The sequence below is a fragment of the Macrotis lagotis genome, chromosome 7, assembly GCF_037893015.1.
Source record: "Macrotis lagotis isolate mMagLag1 chromosome 7, bilby.v1.9.chrom.fasta, whole genome shotgun sequence".
NCBI lineage: Eukaryota > Metazoa > Chordata > Mammalia > Peramelemorphia > Peramelidae > Macrotis > Macrotis lagotis.
Genome location: NC_133664.1, coordinates 173109882 through 173131024, shown reverse-complemented (window position 1 = coordinate 173131024; position 21143 = coordinate 173109882). Strand labels below are relative to the sequence as shown.

Sequence of the window (21143 nt, the reverse complement as noted above, 5' to 3'; positions counted from 1 at the left end):
TACTGAATACCTAAATGAACTTAGGTAGAATTGTCATTTTCATTATATTGGATAGACCTACCCATGAGCAATTAATATTTCTTCAGTTTTTTATAGTTGACTTTATTTTTATGAAAAGCATATTGTTATTGTTCTCATGAGTTTGTCTTGGAAGTAGGCACATTCAAGTATTTTATACTCTGAAGTTATTTTCAATGAACTTTATCTTCACTTGTTGGGTTTTGTTGATAAGATATAGAAATATTAATGATTTGTATGGGTCTTTTATGTTCTGCAATGTTGCTAAAGTTGTTCATAGTTTCAATTAGCTTTTTAGTTGATTCTGTAGGGTTTTCTAAGTGTACTTTCACATTATCTGCAAAGAGGGATAGTTTTGTTTCCTTGTTACTGTTTTTTATTCCTACAATTTATTTTTCCTGTCATATTGCTATAGCATTTTTTTTAGGTTTTTGCAAGGCAAACAGGGTTAAGTGGCTTGCCCAAGGCCACACAGCTAGGTAATTATTAAGTGTCTGAGACCGGATTTGAACCCAGGTACTCCTGACTCCAGGGCCAGTGCTTTATCCACTACGCCACCTAGCTGCCCCCTACTATAGCATTTCTAATATAATTTCTAACTTCTAATTCATTTCTAACATAATAGTGAATAATAATAGTGAAAATGGACAATCTCACTTCATCCTTGATCTTATTGGGAAGACTTCAGGTTTATTCTCATTATAGATAATGTTTGCTCTTGGATTTAGATAAATGAAATTTATTTTAAGAAAGACTTCCTTTATTTCTATGTTTTCTAGTATTACTTTTTATAGAAATGGGTGCTGTATTTTGTCAAAAACTTTTTCTGTATCTATTGAGATAATCATAAGATTTTTGCTGTTTTTGTCATTGATATAGCCAATGATAATTTTTCTTAATATTGTATCAGTCCGGCTATAATCTCATATGGTCATAGTGATCTTAATGATCTATGTCTGTAATCTCCTTGCTATTATTTTATTTAAAATTTTTGCATTGATATTCTTTAAGAAAATTAGTCTATAGTTTTCTTTCTCTGTTTTTGCCTTTTCTGCTTCAGGTATTAAAATCAAATCTGTGTCCTAAAAGTAATTTTGTAGTACTCCTTTTTTACTTAATTTTTTTCACATAATATATATATATATATATATATATATATATATATATATACATATATAATTAGAATTAATTGTTCCTTAAATTTTTGATAGAATTCACTTATAAATCCATTTGATCCTGGGGATAATATTTCTTTCTTAGGGAGTTTATTTATTGCTTGTCAATTTCTTTTTCTATGATAGGGCTATTTAAGTATTCGAAATTCCTCTTCTGTTAGTCTGAGCAGTTTATAAATAATCATTCATTTCACTTAAGATAGCCAACTTTCATCAGGTATTTTTAATGTGAAAGTAGTAAAACTTGCATAGGCATATTTTCAACTTTTGTATTTAAAAGCAGTAAACTTTTATCAGAAGTGTTTGTGGCTTCACTTGAGACACTTAGGAAAATGATGAGGGCAGCAAAGTATGAGACCAATTATATATTTCTATCAGCCACTAAAAAAACAAAAATATAACTGTATCTCTAGAGGTAACAGATACATATAATATTTTGGTCTATTTTTGCCAAGCTATTTTCCAGGTTTCCTAATTTTTATGTCATAAGAAGAAAGTTTTCATTGATTGATCAGACAGAACAAGCATATGGTCTTTGTACATCTTGTCCACAATCATGTTAAGTGTGGGCTGAATCAGATGAAAACATAATTGATAAATGTTTAAGAAAATAAATAAAATACAATAAAACAATATGCAAATAAATGATATATTTTAAAACTAAGTCACTATGAAACTCACAGGAATCCTTATTTCTATTAATTCTGATACATTGGGCTAGGATCCTGGGCATTTCTAATATGAAAGAATCTAGATATGGAAAATTGCAAAGAAATGGAAAGGTATTGTTACTAAGCAAGAAAAACAAGGTATGTATGAAGCAGAAACAATAGTCTACTATAACAAAGAATTAAAAATGGAAGGTTTTGGAGGCTACCGCAACAGAGGTGTAATCTGAGACATCGGCAATCCCCATTTTTCCAGATCCTCTTTCAACTTCAGCCTAAGATGATATCTTTTCTCAAACTGAATCAGCCCAGAATTCACAGTATAAACTGAGGTACAAATAGCTATCTCCCAGCTGTCAACAATTTAGGCATATCCAGTCCATTGTTGCTTAAAAATTCTTTACTTATGCTTATTCAGAGGTATAGATACTCTATTTGCAATGCCAAAGGGTCTGGTGTTCAAGGAAGCCAAAAACATGGTGACTTTGTTTTTAACCACCAGATGTTAGATACAATCTGCATGCAGATGTTTACTGATAAAATTGACCTCAAATATAGAAGTAATATTTTATATATATAATTCATAAAATATTTAAGATTACTAATAGTTTTTCTCTAGGAAAGTGGTCAAAGGATATGAACAAATAGTTTTCTAAAGAATTATTAACAATTATATGAGAGAATGCTATCAATCACCAATAAGAGAAATTTAAATATAAGTTACTCAGTTACATTTAATTCATAGCAAATTGTCAAAAATGACAAATAATACCTATAGGTATTAGATATTGGCAGCAATGTTAAAGGTGCTATGGAAAACAGGTCACAGTATCTGTCAACAGAGTTATGAATTGGTATAGATATTTGGGAAAATATTTTTGAAATTAGGAGAAGAAAATGTCTAAAATATCTATATTTTTTGACCCAGGGGGCCTCACTGTTAAGCATGTAGTCCAGGTAGGAGAAACACAGAAAGAAATGCTCCAGGAAAGAAATGCTCCAGGTATACAAAAATACTCAGTGGTGCTTTTTTGGTGGTAGCAAAAGAACTGGAAACAAGATATCCATCACTCGTGGGAATACATGAATCTAATGAAATACTATATTAAAAATATATATAAATATAATTTAAGATAGAAATGTGAAAACATTTATAAAACAGATTGATTAAACTTAAGCAAAGAAAGTACAATTAAAAAAACAATATACACAATAGCCAAATTACTATATGTGTAGGGCAGCTAGGTGGTAGAGTGGACAGAGCATTGACTTTGAAGTCAGAAGGACCTGAGTTCAAATGTGACCTTAGACTAATATTTAGCTGAGTAACCTTGGACAAGTCACTTAACCCATTGCCTTGCCAAAAAAAATGCTATATATGTAAATGGAAAGAACAAAAACCCAAAGTGAATGCAATATAATTAAAATAATCAAGCTCAAGCTTGGGAATGTTGAGAAAAAGAACTTTACTCCTTTCTTTAATGAGGTGGGAGACTATGAGTATGGAAAATTGTATATAGTGTCACTTTGTTGATATGATTGTTGGTTTTGCTTAACTGCCTCCCCCTCCCTATGCCCTTTCATTTTTCATTCTTTGATACTTAAAATGGTTCCCTAAGGAAGTGAGGGGGAGGAATTATTTGAAAGTAAAAGAAATAAAAGCAAAAGATGACAAATTTTTAAAAAGTGATTTTGACATGGAAGAAGATACTGATATCCCAGGACTATTCTCCAAGCAGATGGAACCATATAATATAGTATCATGAAAAATAACCACAACATTTACTTTTACCCCTACTATTTAACTTTATTTCAAAACATCTTTGTTCAAATATTGGCATAAACTGGTTAGAATTCAGTATTCCAGAGTGAGACATTGGTACATCTAGTTCACATTTATATTCCTCATATTGGCTCCTGTCACTCAAATGCCTTCATCCAACACATTGCTGGGGGGTATCATAGGCTTAAAGTAGGTGTACCATTGGAATCCAGAGAAATGTCAAGGAAATATGCCTTTTACTTACATGGCAAGAAATGAGAAGGTGGGAGAAGTCTACTATAGCCTTCTGTTTCCTGTTTTAATATTAGGCAATGATCTCACCCTAATTGACAAATGAATGGGAAACATGGCTCCTACCTACCTTTACCTGGTTTCCTAAGTGAGGAAAAACTGGAAACATGAAGATCAGTGACAGGAAATCACCACAGGTGATTTACTTTGATCTAAAAGCAAAATGATCTTATAAGCTTCCTATTACTTAATCCTAATATCAGTCCTAGATATAAAGATTTTTCAGTTCTCTTGCCTGAAAAGAATACAAAGATAATCATCAGAGGATATTATCCTACTCTTCTTTAGGGCAGAAGAAGAGAAAGAAATAAATGAAATCCAGTTTATTAAGAGGAAACAGGGGATGGATATGATTTGATTATAGTCTATAGAATGAGGCATGTCTTTCCCGTACTCTTTATTCACAATCTTCCACTAATTAAAGTATTATCTTCTTAGAACAAATTCTTATCCTTTGCCTCCCTAAAGAAGTACCTGCAATAGATTTTCCCTATCAAAGCAATCAGCCATCACTTTTTACTGGTCCCTAAGGAATTTATAATTACAAAGATTTGGAACTCAGTATGGTTTCTTTTGGTTAAGAGATGCTTTGATAATTTCCTGCTCCTTTTTTTTTGAAGACTTGGATTACTCTGAAAATACAAAGGCATTTTTCACAGTTGTGAAACCAAGTTAAGCTTTTTATATATTACACAATTTAGTCTTTGTATCTGTCAGAACAGTATCAATCAATGCAGACAATACCACATACAACAAGTGCTTTTTCATATTAGTATAAGATAACAAGGGTCATTCCTCATATAAAAATATTCTTTGTAGGCATCTGGAATTGACTTTTGAGGAATACTTCAAAGATTGATTTTTTTTCCTTTCACAAGCCGTGCTCGAATTTTCCAAGTTTCCTAAAAAATGAACCCAAACAGAAAGTTTAAGTTCTTGAATAACTGTACTGGGTTAGTAAATAAAATAAATTCTAATGTCATCAAGAACTAAAAAGGTTCATTTAGTTCAGCTTGCTCATATTAAAAAGAAGGAAACTGAGACCAAGAGAAATAAAATATTAAGCCTAAGACCATAGAGGTAGTAAATGTATTAAGTGGCAAGTACTCTAACTCTCAATCTAGAAATCTTTTCACTGGACCCCAACAAGGGAAGGATATTGTGCAGATATTGTGAAGAGCCAAATATAGGAACAACAATGAAAAGAAGAAAATGAAAGCAAAAGAGAGATAATTAATAGAGTTATAGAGGGACTGAGAGTTCTAAAGAGAGCAAAGGCAGGCCAGAGTTGGAAATGATAGGAGGGTTTAATAGAAATTTCAGTGGGGTTTTTTTTATTGTGAGGGAGCACAGCCATGGGTAAGGATGAAATCAATGGTAAAGTCATCCCTGTAGGTAGAGAGGGGAATATAGAACATAAATCGAGGGGGTTGAAAGTCAGAGTGTTTGTGCATTCTGCAGTCCCCAAATTTAAGGTTGGGGCTGAAATGGAGAAGACTCTGTGACTCAGATATTGAATTCCTTGAGAAAGGGTCTATTTATGGAAATAAGGAGCAAGGAATTTGCCATTTCCTAGCTCCTTATATTGGTAGATATGATAGAAGATACATTCAATAGTGAGTAGCACCTCATAGCCCAATGTATAAAATATTAAACTTGAAGTTGTGAAAGTCTGAGTTTAAACCCTGCTTTGGATACTTAATCAAATATTAGAGCTGAGAGAAATAAGAGCAGGGAAAAACCTAGATTTCAGAATGGATTAAAAATCAGAATCTTACAATAGGTTGTTTACAAGAAACACGTTTGAAACACAGAGAAACACACAGAGTAAAGATAAGGGGCTGGATCAGAATCTATTATGCTTCAGTTGAAGCAAAAAAAAGGAGGGGATAGCTATCATGATCTCAGACAAAGGAAAACAAAAATAGACCTATTAAAAGAGATAAGGAAGAAAACTATATCTCGCTGAAGAGAAGTTTGTTAATGACCTATTGAGGGTTCCAGAACTTATAATGAAAAGGGTAAGACAGAGCAGAAAAGAGACTTGGTAGGAATCTCAAGGCAGAGGTAGAAGGAACGAGAAAAATGCAAGTTAGGTGAAACAACATTACAAAGGGCAGCAGTTAGCTTCATAGGATGGGACAGGGAATAAAAGTGTCATTTTATTGGTACAGGTAATTTTCAGATTAGGAAATCTCTCTACAAAGTCAATAACTTCTCTTCAGCTTAAAGTCTTAGAGAGCTACCTAGAATATCAAAAGGCTACAGGGGCAGCTAGGTGGCATAGTGGATAAAGCACCGGCCTTGGAGTCAGGAGAACCTGGGTTCAAATCCGGTCTCAGACACTTAATAATTACCTAGCTGTGTGGCCTTGGGCAAGCCACTTAACCCCATTTGCCTTGCAAAAAAAAACCTGAAAAAAAAAGGCTATGGTACTTGTCTAGAATCACAGTCAGCAGATGATAGAGGCAGAACTTAATATAGCTCTATACACCCTATCCTGAACTGCCACTTCCATGAGAAAAATGTTAAAAAAATATACCAAGAAAATCACTTTACATCACGATGCTTCCATCATCATTATTAGATTGGCCATTGGATGTATTAATAATGTTACCATCAAAGGACAGGACAACTTAATATAGCCATCTACATCTAAATTAAATGCCATCCAGAGTTACCTTCCTTTTTTTAAAGAAAGGGGGAAAAAACCCAAGAGTTCTTACATTTTCATTTTGTACAAACTTACCTCAAATGGGATATTGGTGACACCATACTTTCTTTCTGCTATGCTTATGATTTCCTTTCCAATGTTTTCTTGACTAGTTCCTTTTACATCAATGTAGTAGCAATCAGAACTGGCATAGTGACAGGAAATTGCCTGTATACATTAGACCAATTAATATAAAAAGAAATCCAATTATCACTAGCTCTAAGGGGCAATAAATTAACTACACAATCAAGTACTTAGCTTCAAACCTGGACTACATTTACATCCTTCAACAAGAACTTTACAATTTTGCCTGCCCCTGCAGGCTAATTTTAAAAATAAAGCAGTTATAAATTACCTACGTCATTCTTTCTCCTAAAAGAACTGAAAGGATTGGGTATCTATTTGCACAGTTTGCTTATTCTTAACAGTTTTCATTGTCTCAGTGTTCTCAGCTTGAAAAATTCCCTCAATCTCCTTAAAAACACTTACCAAGAGAATGTAAGTTCTTTGAAGGCAGGGATTGTTTTGCTTTTTTCTTTAGATTTCCCAAAGACCTAGCATAGGACCTGTACAAGGTCCATGTTTGATAAGTATTTGGTTTGTTTTTGAATTTGGGCTTAATGTAGTGGGAAGAATGTTGGATTTGTAGTTAGAAATTGTAGGTTTGAATCCCAGTTCTGTCACCTACTAATTGCACTACTTTGGGAAAGTTATAATTATCTAGGCCTCAGTTTCTTCATCGGCAAAATGAGTAGGTTTGACCTTGCTGGTCTCTAATCCTCTTCCATCTCCAAAATTATAAGCCTATTATTCTCTTAGTCATGAAGTTATCTCACTTAGTTACAATAGATGTTTATTTAAGTGGCAATAAGGATAATAACAATCCAGATGCTCTATTGGAAAATGATAAATATGCCACCAGATTAAAGGAATACTTAAATTTCTATTACAATCAACACCTATTAATGATGCCAATATTTCTTCTCTCTGGTAGAAATAAATGCAAATTGTGAACTCTTGCCTGCACCTAGGAAATGAGAATGAGAATCTGAATCCAACAGGCTATAGTAAAACATTATAAGAATTTTTTTTAGTGTGGTAGGAGTAATCATCACCTCCAGGGATGAATTTCCTCTCTGTCAGAAATATTTCAGAGACCTACATCAAGGTTATTCATGGAACTTTAGGCATTTAAAAATACCTTTTTTCCCCCAAGTAAAAATAGTAAAGTCCTGCTCTGAAGTCTCATTGGTGGGTTTCTTAAAATTCATATCAGAAGAATACAAGGTAGAAAAATTTCAAACAAGGAACCAGGAAGAGGTTGCTTGAGGAACAGTCTAGAGCTAAGCTCAAGAGAAATCTATCACCACAAAGTGGGCCAGTAGTGAATTCAATGATAAACCAGATAATGATTTATTTTTGACCACAGGAAATCATAAAACCATCTATTAAAGTAAAAAGGAGTGGCAAGTCTACCTCTTTGAGAGGCAAGACACCCACACAGATCTCCTAGAACACTGGAGAAATACATTGCCTTTTCTTTGGTCTTTGGTTCTGTTTATTCAAGCTGCCCAAATCAAAGGATTGGAAGTATTCATTAAGTATCTTCAATGTGCTAGGCATATCTTTTGTCTTTTTTGTGTATGTCCCCAGTAAAACACAATGCCTGCTGACTGACTGTCTTAGTGAGAATACAAATATACTCACAATCAGCTACAGTCTGTTGCAGTTTAACTGTAAGTTAACTGGTATAGTCTAATGAGAGATAACAAGGATATATATAGAGTGTCCCAAAAGTTTTAAGCCCTAGTCTAAGACTTTTGAGAGGCCCTATATAATTGTGCATATGTATATGTGTATAAATATAAGTAGTATATATTTATATGTATGTATATTAAATAAATACAAATAAATTCAATATCTATTTAAGAGAGTATATTCAAATTTACCAAATTCAAGGAAGTTTGAGAAGGAGGATAGGAGCAGTTGGAGAGAGAGTGATATTCAGAGAAAGTCCATGAAGAAGACAGGAAGAGGGATTCTATGAGGCAGAGGTGAAGAAAAAGTGCATTTTAGGTATGGAGAATAATCAAGATGGGAGATGGAATGATGAATGTGAAGAACAGAGAGATAGTTAATTGGACTAGAACACAAGAGCAGGAGAGAAGTGATATCTTATAAAAATTCCAGATTATTTTCTTATGTTTTGGTGATGATATCATGTATTATTTGCAGCATATGCCAAATATGAAATGCAAAACAGAAATAAAATAAGATTTTTTCTGAGGAAATGAATACCTGTCAGTGTGACATCCATATGAATTAATTCTTTATTAATTAAAAATAAGAGAATAAGCTTACTTGTCAATAAAACAGACTAAATTTTTCACTTTTGACACCTTATAATTATAATCAGTGTTCATATAGACTTGGAATGTTATTCTAAAATTGGATTTACAAATCCATTTGCAGTTGGGAGAGAGCTTATTGTTTGTTACCTTCCGGAACCCTTGAGTTTTATTTCTTCCAGATCCATGAATAAGCAGAGGATGGAAAAAAACAGTATCTCCTTTTTCCATCACAAGATGAGTTCTGGGTTGGTTTGGATCATAGTCTTGGATACCATGGAACATAATATTAACTCCCCCCTTGAATATAAAACAAACCATGTTTTAGACTTAGAAAAAGTAAAATAAATCAAACCAATGACTTGGAATGAGAAAATAATAGTCTTTTAATTTTTTCTTTAATTTTTTCTTCAAAATTCAGAATAATGTTTTTTGGCCAAGAGGCCTTTCACTTGTCATGTATTTTTTTGCAAGGCAATAGGGGTCACACAGCTAAGTATTAAGTGTCTGATACCAAATTTGAACTCAGGTCCTCCTCACTCCAGGTTTTCACAAAGCACTGGGGTTAAGTGGCTTGCCCCAAAGCCACACATCTAGGCAATTATTAAGTGTCTGAGGCTGGATTTGAACTCAGGTACTCCTGACTCCAGGGCCAGTGCTCTATCCACTGCACCACCTAGCTGCCCCTTGTCATATATTTTCAAAGAAAGATATCTTATAAAGATAAATTTTATTAATTTTTCTTGCTCTATTTTTGCATGCTTTCAATAGTCAGACCTACCTCCCATTTAGGATAATCATGTGGTTTCAAGTTGTTCTTGTGGGTGCCAGGTAATGCAACCAGACAGCCATTGTTTCTATCAATATGTTCCATGGCAGTCCAAGCACAGACAATGGAATTGGGAGGCCTGAATGGGAAGTAGTGCAGGTCCTGATGCATGGGGTGGCGAGAAGTCTTCTTACCTGAAACAGAACCCAAGCCATCTGTTAGAAGAGGCTGTAATCTCAGAACTCCTCAGCTTTCCCTACATAAATAGCCTATATTACTACTACAATAAAGAAATATAATCATGGGAATAACAATCAGCTTAGGTTAAGTATTTCAGAGGTCTTTCAATGAGACTTGACTTCAAATACCAGATATATCAGCATGATGCTGAATAGGGAAATGTGGCCAGGCACCACCAGATTTTAAGAGAATGTTATTTGATGGGGAGGTACAGAAGCTATTATCAGTAATATTGCATGCTTTGATGACATATGTAAATCCCACTAAATTTGTCTCTGGGTTCAGCATAATTGGTGAAGTCCACCCTCAGCTTCTAGTCTCTTCCTTCTTGGGACAACTAATGTCCTTGGATAGTCTCTGCAGTGAGGATTTGCCTGATCACTTTTAACTCTCTGAGCCATCTTTTCACAGGCTAGGTTGTTAATAGTGATGGAATAGGATCTATTCTGCTTTCTACCTATTCCAATGTCTCATTATAGTGTAGAAGGGAGCCTAGGCTCTAAAAAGAGATACCAATGGAGAATAAGCTCTGATGAGTGTTACCAAAACAAGAAAGGCTCTTTGAGAATGGAACAAGAATGGATCCTGTGTGCCTAACATACAGGGACTAGCCTATCTAAGTCAGCTAGAGAGCCTCGTCACTAGGTCGGCCACAAGACAGATTTTTGGCCATAACAATTCTCCTGAAGAACTATGAAGCTATATAAATATTGTGATCCTGCCTTTGGTTGAAGGTAGTGTCTTTCCCAATGAAATCATGAATCAAATGAGTGGACTAGGGAAGACAAGCACTTCCTATCCTATTAATCCTAAGGAAATTAATAACAGTCATGGATAAATATCTGAGATTGTCATACTTGATTTTATCATAATGTAAGTCATTTAGAATTGTAATTAAAAGGACACAGATGTGGCCCAAATTAAGGTTTGTTGACTAACTGCTTCACTGTGTGTGGGTAAGGATACTGACTTTACCTTAATTCTTACAATACAACTAGTTTATATTTGCTCAGTTCCAATCTGCAGGACCCCACCAACTAACCCTTAATATAAATAAAAACCCTTTACCAGAATCTGGTGGCTTGTTTATCAGCATTGTATGCATAGCCATGATATTGGGTCCAGTGAAACACTCAACATATTTAACAATCTGAAAGAGGTGGAGGAAAGAGTTAATGAGAAATCAGAGGCAACCATCATAGCACAGAGTTAAGTCTCAACTATCCTCTTTAAATCCAAAAGAAAATGTCAATGGATCATATTCCAACCAGTGAGGTAAAGTCTATTATTATTCCCACTTTAAAGATGAAGAAACCAAGTCTCAGAGAATTTGAATAATTTAAGATTATAGATTTAGATCTGAAAGGAACCTTAGAAGCCATGGAGTCCATTTTCTTCATCTGACAGATGAGGAAAATGAGAGAAGTTAAGGAATTTGTCTAGGATCACACAAGCTAACATGAGTTTAAGTCAGGACTTTAGCTCAAGTATTCCTGACTCCAAGAACAGTCTTCTCTCCATTGTATCACACTGAGTCACAAAGTTTGTAAATGTGTGAAGTGATTTTCAAGCTCCAATAAAAAAAAAAAGATCCCTCCCAAAATGTCTATTTGACTCCAAGATATATTTTTGTACTTCTTTGAAAAGTTAGGGGCAGCTAGGTGGTGTAGTGGATAAAGCACCGGCCCTGGAGTCAGGAGTACCTGGGTTCAAATACGGTCTCAGACACTTAATAATTACCTAGCTGTGTGGCCTTGGGCAAGCCACTTAACCCCCTTTGCCTTGCAAAAAAAAAAAACTTAAAAAAAAAAAAGAAAAGCTATGGGTGTTACAAACAAGACTTCCATTAAAAAAAAAACTCAGGGTTGAAATAGAGTAGGCAGGAGGGGGCAAGGAATTTTACTTTTTTAAATAAATTTTTATTCACATCTTTTGTTTTTATATTGTCTGTATTTCCCACTGTATTCTTCTATCTCATTTTCAAGATTGATCCCTTGTAATAAAGAATGGAAAAAAATTGCACAAAACAACTAAATAAGATAGTAAGAAAGTCTGACATGATCCATAGTACAACATACCCATGGTCTCCCACTTCTGAATAGGGGAGAAGTGTCATCTCATATCTCTTTTTGGTATTAGATTCAATCATTATAATTAAATAGTGAATATAAAATTGTTGTTATTGTTCAGACATTTCAATCATGTCCAACCCCTCTGTGATTTGGGGTTTTCTTGGCAGAAATATTGGAATGGCTTGAGATTTCCTTCTCTAGCGTCTTTTTAAAAATGAGAAACTGAGGCAAAAAGAATTAAATGACTTACCCAAATACACACACACACACACACACACACTTACCTAAGTGTCTGAGGTTAGATTTGAACTCAGGAAGATGAGTCTTCCCAATTCTAGGCCTGATACTATCTAGTATACTACCTAATGGCTCTGAACTAAGAATTACATAACAGAATTAAATTAGCAATGACAAAATCAGCTTCAATTATTTTGTTGCTGTGGTATAATTCAAACTCCATAAATTAGCACATCATCATCATAATACATAATTCCTTGTTGATCTTTCCAAGCACATTTGGTAATCATTGTGCATGCTATTCTCCTGGTCCTTCTATTCTACTTTTGACTAGTTGTATTTTAACCTTTTAACCCTTTTTTATCATGTAAGATGGTGATTGCATAAAGCAAGGAACTTTCCATCAGTCCACTGTGGTAACAAGTCAGAGTAGAGCAATTATTGCTGTCAGTCTTTACTTAGTGATACACAGACTTGGCTTTGTATCATCAAGAATGTCTCCAGTTATTTTAAAACCTATCATGAAATTCTAAAACCAAACTGATTTGAATTTGCTAATGTAAGAGGAGGGGAGGAAGGCATAGAAGGAGATAAAAGGGCAGTCAACTGAATTAAAAAAAAAGAAGGGTTATACAAGTCTGCAATGTGTGGTAGACCTTAGATCTGTTTTACTTTGTTCTTTACTACAGACAAAGGGTTCTTTCCCCCCACTGCCATTAATGACTTTTCATTATTATGACAATTAATGTATTTCTGTGTTATCTCCCCTGCTTAGAATCCCCAGTTTCCTTCAAAACTCAGTTGAAGGGGCAGCTAGATGGCAGAGTGGATAGAGCACCAGTGGATAGAGTTTAAATTCGGCCTCACACTTGATAATTACCTAGCTGTGTGACCTTGGACAAATCACTTAACCCCACTGCCTTGTAAAAAATTTTTTTTTCTTTTTAAAAACTCCTAAAACTCAGTATGAATTCCCTTCAGTCTTCCTGCTGCTGTGGCTACTGTTTCCTCCAAAATTACCTTGCATATACTTGTAGAAGTATGTTATCTTCCCTGAAAGAATAGAAACTGCTTCAGAGGAAGGAGTTTGTTTTCTATATTTGTTTCTGACATATAGAATGTCTGGCCTATAGAATGGACCTAACAAATGCTTATTGAGAGATAGGGAACATGAGGAATTATAATGCACTTTTTTTGACAACAGTCTTATTAGGTAAAATAAATAGTATTATTACCTATTTTATAGATAGGGAAATTCAGGCTCTCAAAGGCTTAATGACTTGTCCATAGACATATGATTTCAAATCATAGAAAGACCTCCTGACTGAAAGGAGATATATTCAAAACGCTACATGAATTTTTTTTTAGACATGAGCAATGAAGGAATTTGTTTTGTTGGACTATGCATTTTTATCATAATGGTTTTGCTTTTCTCTTTTAAATGGGAAGGGAAAGAAAATAAATGCTTATTAATTAAATGAAAAATTAAAAAATCAAAAGTCATTACAAATATTAAGCTAATCATGCTTACCCAAGGCAAACCATAATATCTTCTTTCCTTCCTCTGGTGACAGTTCAGAAAGTTATGGAAGTCCCTAAGTCGATAATAAAACTTGAGTTTTTAGTGCTTTAAAGTTAATAAAACATTTTTTTCCTATTCCATTCCTGTGAGAAAGGGAGTACCATTTTACCAAAAAAGAAAACAAGATTCAGGAAGACTAAATACAAAGCTAATAAGAGTGGCAGTTGAGATTCTAACTTAGTTTGCTCCTCATCCTAGGTTCAGCATTCTTTCTGGTAAAAAAGTTGCTATTTTCCTCCATCATAGAATATTCCCCCAGCAACAATGAAGTCTAGGACCATTGTTGTAAAGGGGTTCAGATCCAGGAAAAGAAAATAGATAACAAAAATTGTAAGCAACACATTTTTTAAAAATAATAAACTCTTTTTTTAAAAATAAAAATAAAACAAGACAAAGCTTTTAACCTGAGGCAGGGTGCAGTAGCTGAAGAGTTCTTCATCATTCTGAAAATTCTGGATTTTCGTAATTATTTTCTCACTTGGAGAAACATCTGATTTTGCCATGGTCACATCCTTCATGATGTGTAGTCCTGGGACATTCACTTCCTTTCTGCAGATCTTTTCAAATTGATCCCTGGACAAATCAAATTGAAGATGCTATCATCCTTTGAAATGACACAGAATTAACATCTTAACACAAAACTGCTTACTAACAGAACCTACTCAAAGATGCCATTCTAGCAGATATATTTAGGATGCTTTCAAGGAGCCTTTACCAAAGCTTATCTGTAGACCTTAGCTTAAAAAGGTCAAAGTCTCCCAATGCATCTGGGGCCATCTCTAGTCATCCTGATCTATCTTTTGCCAATGAATCCAGATAACTTTGGAGGAGAAAGTGAAACTGGTGACTTTAAACAGCCCTTTCTCAATTAAATCCAATTCACTTTCATGTCGTGGTATCACCTCCTTGATATCATGATCCTCTCTGAGAATGAAGGACAAACAAAAACATCTGCATCCAATCCCAAATAGAAATGATACCAAGACTGAGAAAGAAAATGGTAGCTATCTTTGCTGTCTCCTGTTATCACATTCATTTAATAGAATCAGAACTGAAATCTACCACCAGGGCCAAAATGACTATAGATATTGGTGGTAAAGTACCTACAGTGTTGTTACTGAGAGACATTTTTTCACACTAGATGTTTTAATCCCAAACTATAAAGAACTTCAGAAAAGCTGGACAACCTATTAATGATAGTAATCTTTATTCCATTTGTGCTATATTTTTTTAATAAAATAATAAAATGGAAATACTATACCTATAGTGTTGAATATCTGCATCAGACACTAGGTTTTTTATGATCAGGAAACCATTATCCTCATAAAATTGTCTTTGTTCTAGAGTTAAGACATTATTATCCACTGTAAACCTATGAGGGAAGGTGGAGGGAGAGAAGGGGTGGTGGGGGAGAAGAGGTCATCAGAAAACAGGGAGAGGAAGGGAGGAGAGCACATCAGTAATTTTGAACTTCATGTATTTTCATTTTGGCTAGATGTGAATTATAAGATTATATTAAATGCATTCCATGAAAATCAGGGAATCCCTTTTTCAAAAATAATTTAAGAAAAAATAATTTGGTGCTTTCTACACTAAAATAATCAAGACACAGACTGGTTTCAACATTATATTCATTAATTCTGATTGATATAGCCATCATACAACATAGTTTGTGACATTTTCTCTCTCTCTTCTGAATTAAAGTCATTTCTAGGCAACCAAACTGAAAACAGTTTCTGTGAAGTTGTTAGACTACCATATCAATTAAAATGTCTGATGATTTTAGATCATGTATAATAAAAATTCTTTTTTTGTTTTGTTTTGTATTTTTTAGTTGTTTTTTTTTTTTTGCAAGGCAAACAGGGTTAAGTGGTTTGTCCAAGGCCACACAGCTAGGTAATTATTAAGTGTCTGAGGTCATATTTGAACTCAGGTACTCCTGACTCCAGGGCCAGTGCTCTATCCACTGTACCACCTAGCCACCCCTATAATAAAAATTCTAATCAGGCAAGGAGCTACTTAGTTCTCCTAGCATTAACTAATACATAAATTGCAGTCATATACATAGAATTATATTTTTGAATGAACAAAAACAGCACTTACTGGAATTTCTGAGGATGAAAACTGGAAGGTACAATGACAGATGAAGTCGGGTAAGCTGCCTAGTATACATATTAAGTTAAATAAAATAATACTTCAAAGGCAAAAATCTTTCCCCATTAACAACATGTTCATTCACTTTATCTTTAGAGATGGAAGTCCAGGGTTTTAACCTTTTTTTTGTGTCATGGTCTCTATGGCAGTCCACCAAGTCTATGGGCCCTATCTCAGAATATTTTTTAAAAGCATAAAATAGAATACATAGGAGTATAAAGTACAAATAATAGATGTTACAAAAATAATGATACAAAAAGTACAATTAGCAGAATGTTTTTTAAAACAAGTTCATGAACTCCAGGTCAAGAACCTCTGATATTCTAGTCCATGCTATTTGTTTAATTAATGAAGGATTAAGGTAAAGAAATGTGAATTGAATGAGACTAAGTCACACAGAGAATTCAAAATAGACTTTCTGGCCTCCAGGTATACCATATTCATTCTTCTACATTATATACTACCTCTTCAGTTTGGCCTTGAATGGAACACAGAAAGCCAGTTTTCAGTCCACATTATTTACTTTTGAATAACCTGAAGAATATATAATGTCCTTCCCAAAGTTCCAAATATTTGACTTTCTAGATGAGGAGATATAACTACTCTCTAAATCTGGTATCCAATTTAATGAGAGTAAAGAGCCAAGAATTGAAAGTAATTAGGCAGACTCTGAAAAAAAAATAAAAAATAAAGAAGAAAAATACTGAATCCCAGAACACAAAGTAGCTGGAAAGGAAACACCAGTTAACAAGGTTCTAACTCCATGACTTAATCACTAAATAAGCTTAGAAAGGCAGTCCTTATGTTGAGTCTTATAAAAGTTATCTGAATTTCATAATATTTTCAACAAATTCAATTCAATCATTTATTAAGTATCTACAGTGTTTGGAAAACTGTGCTAAGAAATGGGATTCCTAGAAAAGTCATAGGGACATTGTCTAAGTTAATGTTAGATTGTGAATAATTAAGCTCATATACCTAGAGTAGGAAGGGCCCTCAATGGCCAACTATTCCAAACCCACCTTTTACAGATGAGAAAACTGAGGATTTGGAAGTCAAATGATTCAGGCACCTTCCATTTATTCCTTCAAATTTCTTCTATTGAAAATAAGAAAAATAAATGAATTTAAGTGGGTAAGGTCTCATTTATTGTGAAACAAAAATATTACAGTGGAAGCCAATGGAAACCAGTGAGTGCATATACTTCCTTTAAAAAATTACTGAGGCAAAACCTACAACTTGAAATATCCAGATGGGAGAGAAATACACACAATCTTTAAAACTGCGTCATGTTAGGCAAGTCACTACACTACTTTGAGTCTCAATTTCCTAGAGAAGATAACTGGACAAGGGAATCGAGAACCATCTAAAGGAGATCAACAAAAGGACCGAGGAATAGCAGAATCTGGGATCATATTGGGAATCCTGGTTCCCTCTAATCTAGGAAACTCCGAAGAACCATTCAGTTTGATCAAGAAAAAATATTGGACTTCAGCCAATCGGAAAGTGAAATTAGTAAGAGCATCAACAAAAGATCTAAAGAAGACTATTGAACTTAATAATGACTGTGCTTCCAAGTCAGTGAGGCTACACTGAAAGAAGATAAAAGAATCTCAAGAGAGGTCGTGGAGGAACAGGGCATACAAAACAATCCTGGAGGTCACGAGTAGAGAGCGCCAGTCAGCACAGACCAGTGGCGAGTGACCAAGGGGCCCTTCTCAGCACTCTGTGGCCTGTGGAACTACACAAATTTTCTCAAAATAAAACCCCCGGCAGAAGCGGAAGGTGGCCGCGAATATGCCCCTCCCTCTCCCCTTGAAGCCTAGGGAAAGCGTCTCCGAGGTTTCAGCGCAGACTTAGAGAGAGGGCAGAGGCAGGAGGCCGCGGAGCGGACGCTGGCCCAGCCAGGGCGCACACCTACGCAGGCTGCCGGGGCCCCTGGCTCCTTCGCCGGGAGCTAGCCCACGCGCGATGCCCTTAGGAAGGATACGATCGCCGGGGCCGCCGGGGCCGCCCGGGCCTGGAGATGTCCAAACAGGATCCTGAGGCGGGCTGTGGCCGAGCCGCCAGCTGGGCCCGCGTCCTTGACGCGCAGAGCCAAGGCTGCCATCCCCGCAGGAGGAAGGAGGGGAGCCCACCGGGTAGGACTAAGACCAGGGCCCCAGTCTCGGCCTTTACTTAACCCGCTCCCCAGCTCCGCCTCCCCAGGAGAGAGAGAGAGAGAGAGAGGAAGCGCAGGCGCACCCCGATCCCTGGCCCCCAGCCAGAGCCCGAGCTCTGGGACAAAGGGGAAGCTGGAAGAGCCTGGAAGGTTCCGGGGCTCTGCGAGCGGCCCAGGACGAACTTCACAGGTCCCAGGGACTTTCACTTTTATATACTGGCAGCCGTAAATGAAAATGAAAGGGTTGCTGGCTTAGCCCAGCACGTCAGATTGCTGCCACCTGCTAGCTCTGTGTGATGATGCGCAGCTGTGGGTTTCCCTTTCCACCTCTAGAGTTGGATCAGTCTTTTTGTGTTGTTGTTGTTGTCGTTGTTGTCGTTGTTTTGGGGCAAGGCAATAGGGTTAAGTGGCTTGGTAATTATTAAGTGTCTGAGGTCGGATTTGAACTCAGGTACTCCTGACTCCAGTGTGGGTGCTCTATCCATTGGGCCACCTTGCCGCCCCTAGAGTTGGGTCAGTCTTGAAGCGCCTATCTCCACCTGCTTTACCTTTTAATCCTGAATGGAAATGGACAGATGTCGGCTGGAGAAACTCCATGTGCATCATCATCCTTTGCCAAAAAATCGTATATGCCTTTGCTCATTTTTGTCATGATCCAAATCATTCTCACAGGGTCCAACAACTCCGGCTGCCACTCCTCAAGCCCTTTTTCTTTTCCTTTTATAACCCCACCTTCCCAAAAAAACTTCACCTCTGGAATTAAAGTTTAACATAGGTAATAAGCTGATATCATATTGTCTGATTTTTCTCTCTTATACTTTATGTTTCCTCCTTAGGGATATGATTTCTCCCTCATCACATTCATTTTGGATCAATGTATACCATGGAAACAATGTAAAGACTAACAGAATGCCTTCTGTGGGGGGTGGGAGAGGGAAGCAAGAATAGGGGAAAAATTGTAAAACTCAAAACAAATAAAATCTTTATAAAAAAACATAGGTAATAAAGATTTCTCAAGACAAATAGTCATTTCTTAAGCACAGAAAAGAAAGGATAAACAAAGCAAGGAGAGAGAGAAGATAATCTGTTTGCTTACTATTTATTTAATTACTGATGAAAAGTAATCTATCCTGACTGATAGAAGGTTGTGGGACTTATTGCTTACAATTGGTATGGAGGTGATAACTAGAGAAAGCTTAACAATTATAATTTCTATAGAAAAGCAGGTGCGTTGAGGCAGGTAGTGAAAGCATTATTCTTTTTCTTTTACAGCTAAGGAAATTGAGGCTCTCAGAGTAGTAGAATCTCAGAGTTGGAGGTACCTTAGAGGTTGGTTAGCTCAACCTGTTATCTGAACAGAAATCCCCTCTAATAATAATACTGATAATTCCTCCATCTATGGAGATTAAATGTTTCCTCACAACAATGATAGGTAACAAATGGCTAATATTTTTAATTCTCACACCAACTCTGGGAAGTAAGTGCCATAGGAGTAAATTGAGATAAAACAGTCACAGCCAGCAAGAGTCTGAGTCTGAATTTAAATTCAGGTCTTACCAATTCCAAATTTAGTGATCCTATTGCATCATTTCAACAAGTATTTATGTGTGCAAAAATATAGGTTCTGGAAATAGGATAAATATGACCTAAACCCTACTCTTTTTTCTATGTTGAATATTTTTAAAAATTATTTATTTTCTAGATTTTCATATACCATCTATTTTTTTCTTTGCAGTTTCCTGTGAGTTTTTTATTCCTTTTAAAATAGTTTTAACAATCATTTCCCCCCCAACAGAAAACAATTCAATATACATTTGTAACCCTGCTAAACAGATCAAAATTGAACCATAAACCCTACTCTTAAGGAGTTTCTGATTCAATAGAGACAAAGACAAGTACAGAAATACTTTGAGGCAAGAGAGAGAGTGAGAAATCCAGTTTCAGAGTTAAGAGAATTTTGAGGAAGGATAAAAGGGTCATAGATTTAGAAGTGGGAAGAACCATAATGATTATCTAGTACAACCTCCTCATTTTCCAGATGGAGAAACAGGTTCAGATGGATTAAGTAACTTGCCCACAGCCAGATAGCAAATAAATAGTAGAACCAATTGGAATCCAGGCAGAAGTTCAGTGGTGGTCTTAGCTAATTTTGAAGAGAATCATCTCCATCAGTGTGGTCTCTAAATGATCAGAGGGGATCATAAGATATCTAGAAGTTGGAATAAACCTCACAGGTAATTTAATCTAATTCCCTCATTTTACTGATGGAGAAACTGAAGTTTCTTCACACATATAGGTCAGGTGTCTTGTACAAAGTCACTTGATAAAATCTTTGCTTATAACTCAGCAAGCAATCAAAACCATACATTTATTAATCAACACACATCAAATAACACCATTTTGCTACTTCCGCCTAAGTAGAAGCATGTACTGTGTACATAGCAAAGAAGATACAAAGAGAAGAATGTTTCTCAAAGAGTTTACATTGTATCAGAGATAGAGATGTAATTATGTAATAAGACTGAAGAGGCAGAACCTGGCTCTGGTGAAATGTTGTTTATGGAAGATGGCAAGCAAAGCAATTTGGTTGAAAAATGGAGTCCATAAAGGGGGCATAAGGTGATATCAGATTGGAAAAACAGTTTGGAGCAAGAGAGTTAAAACCATAAGTGCCAAAAAGAGGAGTCTTTTAAGGTTTCTTAAATGAGGGTTTAAGCTAACTTCCAATTCTGGCACGGTGTCACTTGATTCGGAGCTCAAGGTGGGTTTCCCTTTCTTCATCTGAGGTAAGACTGTCTCTGAAACTACAACCCATCCTCCAACCCTCATTACTTGTAGTACTGAATGGAAATGAACAGATGCTAGCTAGAAAAATTCAAGGTTTTATGTCAGACCATTATTTCATAAATATCAGGTTGACAAATGTATAAAT

General features: G+C 35.6%; 1 protein-coding gene across 1 annotated transcript; it reads right to left on the bottom strand.

The window, feature by feature from the left end:
• Positions 1-3642: 3642 nt before the first annotated feature.
• Positions 3643-18418, bottom strand: PHYH (phytanoyl-CoA 2-hydroxylase). Its single transcript, XM_074194106.1, has 9 exons — positions 18041-18418; positions 16000-16058; positions 15158-15268; positions 14301-14469; positions 11074-11155; positions 9778-9959; positions 9147-9296; positions 6685-6816; positions 3643-4837 (listed from the first exon to the last, which is right to left on the bottom strand). The coding sequence occupies exons 1-9, from the start codon at positions 18158-18160 to the stop codon at positions 4784-4786; spliced, it is 1059 nt and encodes a 352-aa protein (XP_074050207.1). The 5' UTR covers positions 18161-18418; the 3' UTR covers positions 3643-4783.
• Positions 18419-21143: the final 2725 nt, after the last annotated feature.